Here is a 9544-nt window from a genome sequence, read left to right as displayed (position 1 = left end):
TACAGAGGAACAGAGCAAAAAAGAGAAGAAAAAAAAAAAACACATTTACAGTATATTCAGTAGTTCATGTATATACTTGTATATATTTATAATAAAATTTCTGTTCTGTCTTCTTGGTTTTGTCAACTCTACATTTCCAGATTGCTATGTAAACAGTTGCAGCTGAAACGGTTAACACGGAGGGAGCTGATGAGCGTGAGACAGAAAGACAGAAAGGGAGAGAAAGACAGGTGACACTGAAATCCAACAGACGGAATGCATTACTTGCAAACGATCCTGGAATACCTGAATGATCATGTTTCGGAAAGATCTAGAAGGCAAAAATGCAACATTCTCGGAACCCGTCTGAAGACGCGTCGATTCAGAACTGAATTCCCCTTCGAAATGAGGTGAACTGACTACTGCTTCCCCCCCCCCCCCCCCACACACTGTACAGACGCTTTACTCTGCGGTAAAGCAAATTAACCAGCTCTGAAATTATCACATATTTACAATAGTGCCATCTTGTATAATAGAGCAGTTGCAAAGCATAACCAAAATTAAAATCCTTAATTAGCAATAAATACAATGGTAAATTCTCACGTTCCATCCTCGACCCTATCTAGTGGAAAAACTTCCCGCCAATCAGTCAGAACTCCGAAGCTGCGCGTGTGAACGCAATGTGATGCGGATTCTGACGATACTTGTGCAAAACGTACATAATGCCCACTTCATTGTAACCATAAGCAGAACGTCGAGTAGGTGTATCTGTAAATGGCGGTGTCAAGCTGCACAGCACAGGTTTGTCATGTCAACAAATATTAGAAGGCTTCGCTGTTAGCTGTAGCTATAGTAGTTGTCTTTTTTGTTTATTTTTCTTTCTTTTATTTTTTATTAAGAAGAAGAGTGTTTCTGTTGTTTTGACATCATCATCATAATAATGAATGGCTGCTAGCGGTGTCGTAGCACAGTGCTGCCAGGTGCAAGGACGCACTGCTGACGATTCGACGGTAAACCGATAAAGCCGTCGTTTGTTTGCGAATGTTTGCAGAGCCGGAGGGCGGATATGTCCGTATTCTGTACTATTTCGTAATGATCCTGATTCTCTTGAAACTCTCAAACGAGAGGAGGCCATTTTGCATTTGTAAGTAGCATATACACATATATACACAAACTGAATCTTTTTTTTCTTTTTCTTTTTTTCTTTGAATGTGTGTGTGCGTGTGTGTTGGCGGATGCGGAACGTTATATCGGATCGAGAGGAATGCCTGCAGATTGCAGCTGCCGATTTGAGATTCTTCCCAGTGGTAAAAGTCTAAAGCAGAGCAGATGTTTCAAACTCTAGCTTAAATCTACAAAAAAATTACAGCTCTACATATTGAATAGCCGGTTTCTATATATACACACATATAAAATATATGCATATAAATACATATATGGGTTTTGGGATTAATATCGTGTATGTATCCATATATATGCTGTACAGGTGCATAAATATGAATACATATTGCTTGAACGTCTGCTATACATATACATATCGTATGTACGTTATATATAAACAGGATTGTTTATCTCAAACCTCTTTAAGATGGTCTCTTAACTACAAGGTCAGGACATAAGATAGAAAAGGTAAGGCTGCATTATGGAACAACCCTTCCCATGCACCCTTTCTCTCACCACAGAGAAAAACTAGAAGAGAAATAAAAATAAATATTCTTCATTTTGAGCAGTAATTGTAAACTAGCGAAGTGAGCGGCCTCGACGGACCATCGGAAATAGTTCTGCCAGTATTCAAAAGCATATCAGCAATCTATATGTATGCATATAGTCATATATGTTCTTTTTATACATATATCTTTTTTAAATACAACTCTAACCGATTGGCACAGCAAGAGATGCAGTGGTCCGATTATGTTACAGATATGAGTCTTTTTTTTTTCTCTCTTTTTTTTTCATTTGTGATAAAAAGGTTTGGTCATTTGGTCCCTACACAACTAAGGAATGACAGGTAAGTCTCCCAGCGGACGGAGGCTGCGGTTTGTGGCAGCCGTTGCCCCTGGAAAAGGACAGGCACTCCAAGAAAAAAAGTTGGCCATCCCGAGTCGAAGCAAGTTCGTGTCCTGAATTGTCACTTCCTTCCAAAAAGTTCTGTCTTTCAATTTTTTTTTTGTTCTTTTTTAATCCGTTTTGTTGGTTTCTAAAACAGTTCTTTAAAAAGTTTTCCCAAAGACGTGTTCAATATTACATGATTTCCATCTAAAAGTCTATCTTAGTTTTAAAAAGTGTTTTTTCCCCCCATACTACTTATTCGTAGATTCAGAGCCTTCTGAGGGCTTACATTGTTTTTCTTTTTTTTCTTCTTTTTTTATATATATATATTTATATATATATATTTTTGTGTTGGTCTTCAGTAATGTGTCCTGTGGTCCTGCAAAATAAGGGCTCGGGGGTTCAGAGAAGGGAGTACGGTATGGTCCAGTTACACCGCAGCTCCCCTGAGTTAAACACTGAAGTCCAAAAAGGTCCATTGAGCCTGGTGGTGGTGGTGGTATATCACGCGGCTACGTCCTCCTCATGTCCTGCTTCAGGTGTACTGTATCCCCAGCCCCGATGATCTTGATCTTGTTGTTTTCAAATACATTTGGCATGTTATCAACATGTGTTCCAGCTCTACAAAACCTGGGAAGCAAACACAAAAAGAACAGAAGCATTTAAAGTTGGCATGAAATGAAAATTCACCCCATCTATTCTAAATGCAATTCATCCATGCATATGTTTCTTTTAACCCTTAAACGCATTCCTCAGGTCTTTTGTGACCCGGGACATCATTCACTACCCTCCTCCTTCATTCATTTTTTAGTTACACATCAACCTTCTTAGTATTCTTCAATCAATTCATTATAAACAATATAACAAGAATTTTTATTTTATTTTTTATGAAAGAATGCCTGTTTTCTCATTCATTGTTTGTAAAAATTATTTTGGGTTGCTAATGCTATTTCTGCCCAACAATAATTGAATCTTAATTAGTCTTAAAAGTGCAATTCACCTTTATTCCACAAGGTGGGAATGTCTGATACACAATGATGAAGTGACGTTTCACTCATAGTTACCACAGGCAGAAAACAAAAGAATAGGAAGTATCATCAGCAAATCTTGAAATGGCTCAGCGAATGGCTCAGCAAATGGCTAGGCAAAACCAGCAATGCAAGTTTGAGAGGTCGAAATCTTGGCCAAATCTTGCGAGAATCACGACTTGCTTTATGGCACAACATCACATACATCAACAACATATGAAGCAGCCTCTATGGAAGACACTAGCACGCATTTCAGACGTGAATCATGGCAGAGTCGATGAAGAAAGCGAAGAAAGCGCGGTCGGAAGAGTGCAGAGACGGCTCTGCGCGAGTGGTATTTACGACAGTAACGTTAAATACAAGTACTCCGTTTGAGAAAAACGGCAACTGCATAGTGTGCCTTTAAGGGTTAATTATTATTTTTTGGACCCCATAATCAAATTATCATAGCAGGACCTCAGACTTCTCTCTGGTGATGTATGCAGGACTTCTCCAATCATTTAGTCTGCTTAAACTCCTCCCCAGCAAGCTAGCACACACCCACATCTCAAAATCCAATCAACAACTGATGGATAGAACCAAGTCCCCACCCTATATTTTCAACAAAAAAAATTGGTACGCCATTACACATGGATTTACCTCAAAATACGGAAGATAAGATCTGTTGCTACTTTCGTTTCACTGCGGCTTTGAAGACCACTTATTGTGGCTTTTAGTTCATGTCTATTAGCGTTTTGATCCATTGCTGGCGTACTAAAGTTGACAAATCACTTTTTTACTTTTTAACATGATCAATTATAAATAATGTTAGTAATTATTTATAATAATTATTGATGTTTTATTTGTTAATATTAATGCAATTATTATTTGTAAATTATACAATTGGTTTAATTATAATTTATTATAATTATATAATATAATTATTTTTCTCTTCAGGGAAAATGGTTCAAAAATAGATACATGCCATATATACATATTTTTGTATAATCACATCATTTATTTGCATTAAGAGCTACTAAACTAAGGATATTTAAAAAAAAACACCTTCGGTACATCAGCAACTTCTTGTTTGTTCTTCAAACCATTTCATCACGATTTTATGCACCGCAAAAAAATAATTTTCTTAATTGATAAATTTTTTTTTTTTTATTGTTTTAAGGACGTTTAGATCTTTTTACCATAAAACAAGATAAAAAAAACTGATTAGCTAAATGATTTTGGCTGGCTGGAAGAGTTTTACTGTATCCAGGTCAGTGTCGAGATGTGCAGGAGCCGTACTGTGTCGTCCACAGAGGCGGAGATGGCTCACTAGCTTTGTAAGTAGGTAATAACTTGGCCCAGTAAAAGGCATCAGCAGGGTAAATTAATGACACATCATTGATTTTCCATCTTCATTTAGATGAGGAGATGTGAGATGATATGAGCTACATGGAGACGACTAATCTTTCCCCCTCTGCCACAGTCCTTTTTAATATCATTTGCTGTTATACTGCAGGCTTAAAGTCAACATGAAACCACATTCACAAGCCATTTTACTCATGTAATGTGACATTTCAGAGTGAAACTACATATCAGTAAGAAAAAAGACTATTTTATCATTTACTGAATTGTGCCGAGTAAGAACAAGGACAGTGAACGGATCATTCTTTTGAGCTAATTAAAGGGATAGTCCATCATAAACAAACTCCACACGACTCCGGTGGGTTAATAAAGGCCTTCTGAAGCGAAGCCATGCGCTTGTGTAACGCATGGCTTTGCTTCAGAAGGCCTTTATTAAACCCCCGGAGTTGTGTGGAGCACTTTTATGATGGATAGATGCACTTTTATGGACTTCAAAACAGAAACGGCCATTCATTGCCATTATAAAGCTTGGAAGAGCCAGGACATTCTTTAATATAACTCCGATTGTATTCGTCTGAAAGAAGAATGTCATATGAACCTAGGATGACTACTTGAGGGTGAGTAAATCATGGGCTAATTTTCATTTTTGGGTGAACTATCCCTTTAACTAAACCAATTCATTCACTTGTATAGTATGTGTGTGTCTTTTGGCTCCAAGGTGATTTGGCTGACCTGTCGTTCCCTGTGCGCAGCGGCGGCCTTCACCCCCAGGGTCAGGGGTGGCTGGGGGGAGGGACGGGGCTAATATGGGCGGTTGGCGTCCTTTGGCCTCTTCAGCTGCACTTTGAGTCTCTTCATGCCGATCTGAAAGCCGTTCATGGACTGGATGGCGGCCTGAGCGCTGCCTGGGTTATCAAAGCTCACAAAGCCTGGAGAATGCAGGGAGAAAGATGGAGACAGAGAGGACGACAGGTTAGCACCAGATGGATGAGAAGGTAATGCAATGGACAGATGGACGTTAGATAGGATTGAGGGAAGGTGGAGTCGGAGGGGGTGTGAGAAATGGGTCACAGTGAGGCCAGAAATGATTTTATGATAAAGAATGAGGTGAGCATGAAATGAAGGGAGGGAAGGGTATCAAACAAGTTTACTTAAGTCACCGTGACACATATTTACCAGATACATGTTTAACATTCAACATATATGCACAATCAAGTCAATCAATACAATACAACAGCATACATTTGATACACAATAATCAAAAGCACAGAAAACATGCAAAACCTAACACAATATTCATCCACTCCTAGAATTAGCAAGAAGTTAGCCTGGGGTCCTTTTTAACACTTTCCCCGCCAAAATTTTGAACAAAAAGATGAGAAAATCATGTTTTTGTCAAAAACTGTCTGGATTAGATTCAGAATGATGATCAAAAACATAGATTGGGTAGATTGAATCCATCAACAGCCTCAAAGCTTGCATATTCCTATATCTCGTCCTGGGTCGACATTCATTCGGTAACGTTTAGCAGTTTTGATTTATTTAATGTTTAATGATCGCGCTAGCTTACATGTGCGTAAGCAATGCTTCTATCGCTTGTTTCTTCTTTTTTTTTTTTTTTGCCTGTGTTTTGATCCGGAGATTCTGTACTAACGTATAACATGAAACATGGATTGCTGGAAAATTCCTTCAATGGCGGAGAAGCATTGTGTAATTTCCGTCAATGGCAGGGAAAGAGTTAATAACATGCAGCATACAGAAAAATTAACTACATTTTTTAGAGGCATGAAAGTAGTTTAGCTTTGAGCAAAATAGCATTTTTTTCAGTCATAAGTTTTTTTTATTTTTTATGTCTCTTAGCTTTGAAGCCATCTGTTGCTAATGAATAATTGTCAATTACTAACATATAATTTATTATGATATATTTAGTAATTTATTATAATATTATTTATTTTATATATTATATAATATTATTATCTTCTCTTTTGGGAGATTGGTCCCAAAATATTGATAACATCATCTTAGCCTGCTAATATTCAGATATCTCCAAAAGTACTGACATTTGAATGAAAATTGTATTTCTACTACGCAAGCAACAATATCATAAGCTGTTTTTAATAAGTTATATACTTTAAAACCATATTAAACTGCTTGCTTGAGTAGGGATTTACTCCTGTATTAACATATTCCCTTTTTAAGCAGAAAGTCTGTGTGAGATGAGACAAATAACATTTTATAGAACAAAATCTGTGTAGTGAAAAATTAATCATTATTTTTTCAAAGTGTGCTAGCAGCATATTGATAGTGTTGAAGCTAACAAACACTGACTAAAACAAAGCTTTGATTTTATGGGGTCTTGTAGCTATTTGTTAGTTGTTTGTTAATTGGTAGAGGAGCTTCTTAAAACGGTAGCTTGAATTATGACAAAAATGCATTATTTATTATTATGTATTATATAGTTTTGTAGTTATCATATTTTCCGTTTCTGGTTTCTGGTGTAAATCAGCTTCAATCAGCAAAACTCCAGTTAACAAATTATTTCCTCTCATTTTCTCATCTATTTTCTCACTCACGTCGCTCTGTCTTGAGGTATTGTGATCATTTCAGCTGGCTCAGCTTTTCAGATCATCACGTCCGAGTCTCCGAAACACCTCCTGCTAACTGCGTTTATATTAAGTTGAAATCGAATAGCGTTGTGTTTGTTCATGCATGGGATGCCTCTGATAAGTCAAGGAGCCAGTGAAGCTGCAGATAGCGCTAATTAAAATATAGAGGTTCACATTAGTCACAAGAGGGACACACGAACACGCTTCCGCAGTTTCCTCCTTCAGCCTCATGTCCTGCGCTGATTAAAGACATAAAGATGCTACACTACATCTTCTTTTTTTCCCTTTCATTTTCCATTCATTCTTTTTTTTCTGTTTTAAGCCAGGTGCACACCGTGTGATTCAGATTAAATGATCTGACTTCAGTGACATTTTAAGTGTAAAATATACAAATTAGCCACTACTTTGCTTGTGTCACCAGTTTACATTGCAGTTTTCACACAAAACATGTAATAACACAAATCTAAAATGAAAAACTGCATTAACCCCAATTGGAATGCTAAGAGCGTTTTGGACATTATGTTCATGTGACTGAAAGGAACACCAAATACTGAAAGATATTTGGTATATGTTGCAGACAAGGTCAAATCCACATTTTAGATGTTTAGATGTCAGTTCTAGAGAACCAAAATTCGTTGGAAGCTAATATTGAGCGTAAAGGTAATATATCGCCCTTTGGTGAACATGTCATAATAAGCGATCTTAATTTAGCCCTACAATCCCGAAAATGCATCTCAGATGGCAAAATAGTAGCGAAAAGCACACAGTGTGCACACGGCTTTATTCGAAAGCTTTGCTGTGGTAGAGAAATGAGGTAAAAATGTTAATAGTGTGAGTAGGAATGAGAATAATCTTCACAGGTGTCTTATCATTTTTACCCACCAAAGCATTTACTTTGGTTTGTCGCCCGATCCACAAACACTTTGGAGGAGATGACATTACCGAAAGGCAGGAACATCTGCATCAGCTCGCCGTCCCCAAACTCCTGAGGAAGGTGATAAATAAACAGGTTACAGCCCTCCGGCCCTGGAGACAGAGAAAGAGAGAGAAAGACAAGAAGGATTGTGGGATACAGAAGATTAGAGAAGCGGTTAGACAGGAGAGAAAAACAGCAGGTAGCACAGAAAGAATAAATGGAAATGAGGGGAATAAAGAGAGAGAAGGCAAAACAAAGACACAAATGGCAAATTAGACTTGGCAAAGAAGAAACTATTGAAACAGTTTCTCTTTATTGAGCAGTTGCCCTGGCATTTGAAAGTAGCAATTCTCTCCATAAGTTGTATAGATGAAATAACAGTGTACAAACAAATGCTCGGTGTGACACTTCCAAGTTCTTCAGGCACTCTTGAAAAGGTGTTTTAGATTAGCTCTTCCTTCAAACTGAGCCTTAAATGAACAAAAAGTGCAGCTAAAATTGGTTTCCAAAAGATTATTGGAGATTTGGGCTTCTTTAAATTCTCATCATGGGAAAGAAAACTCCTTGATTTGACAAAGAAATATAGTTCACGGGTCACTGTCATCATGATTTTCTCTGCTGAAAGAAGACCTGACTGACCTTGAACATTTCATGAAATCACTGCACTTACTCCCATCATAAAGATTTTAATTTTTTGAGACAAATAAGGCTCAGTTAGACCGCAGACCACCATCCAATGGGAATGACTGCAACATATACTGGCCGTGCAAGGATATGCAATTAAAAATAACGTGAAGGAATTGCTGAATTTATTTTTGTAGATATAAGTCTGCAATAGGTAATTATATAATCAAAATGGTCAGCTATTGAGCTTGATCAATGCCAATTTACTATTATTTACCACTGGAACAAATGCTAATTTGCTAAAATGCTAACAAATTTGCTATTTTACTTTCATATGCATAATTTCTCAGGCTTTAGAAATGTTGAGTAATTTGTTCTATGGTGCTTTTGTATACTGAATGAACTTAAACTTGTTTTGTTTACAATCTAAAAAGAACCTGTGTAGATCACTGTCTAATAACTTCAACATTAACAAACATTCCAACATTCTATAATGCATAACAGACAATGGGAACTGCAGAAATGAATCACTTTATCTATACGTGCATTCAAACACATGCTGTACAGAAGAGAAACTCTACAGTTGGCAAATCATGAACATGGCTGGTTGTTGAAGATGTTTCTGTATAGTTTAATAGCAGCCACTGGAGGGAGACGAAACCACAATCTTGAGTATAATGTTTTAGAAAGTCAGCCAAGAACACCAAATTTAACTTAAAAGATTATTCTAGGCTATTTCTGAAACTTAATGTCTGTGGATCTGTAATTTTGTCTTTGCGAAACTCTTTACTGCTAGGCAAGTCTATTTACTGTAAACAGTTTCCAGTTTGTTTACACACAGTGAGAGACGAATCAAAATGATTGTCTGTGGTAATCAATAGCACACCAGAAATGCGATCCATTGATATAATATAATATTCCTACCAGTGTCACATGATCCTTCAGAAATTATTCTAAAATGCTGATTTGGTGCTCAAGAAACATTTACAATTATCAATATC

General features: G+C 37.1%; 1 protein-coding gene across 6 annotated transcripts in view; it reads right to left on the bottom strand.

Annotated features, from left to right (window-relative positions):
• Window positions 1-2376: 2376 nt before the first annotated feature.
• celf4 (CUGBP, Elav-like family member 4) overlaps window positions 2377-9544 on the bottom strand; it is an 89684-nt gene continuing 82516 nt past the window's right edge. For 3 of the 6 annotated variants that reach the window (XM_084136876.1, XM_084136877.1, XM_084136878.1), the window contains exons 12-14: window positions 7886-8029; window positions 5130-5326; window positions 2519-2658 (exon numbers count right to left, since the gene is read on the bottom strand). In XM_084136876.1, coding sequence (XP_083993002.1) covers window positions 5199-5326; window positions 7886-8029 — 272 coding nt within the window. In that variant the 3' untranslated portion in view covers window positions 2519-2658; window positions 5130-5198. Of the gene's footprint in view, window positions 2659-5129; window positions 5327-7885; window positions 8030-9544 lie in introns of all 6 variants that reach the window. The other 3 variants (XM_084136879.1, XM_084136881.1, XM_084136880.1) reach the window with 2 other exon arrangements.

Source organism: Abramis brama (assembly GCF_963993115.1).
Source record: "Abramis brama genome assembly, chromosome: 15".
Lineage (NCBI taxonomy): Eukaryota > Metazoa > Chordata > Actinopteri > Cypriniformes > Leuciscidae > Abramis > Abramis brama.
This window is presented reverse-complemented; position numbering and strand designations above follow the sequence as displayed.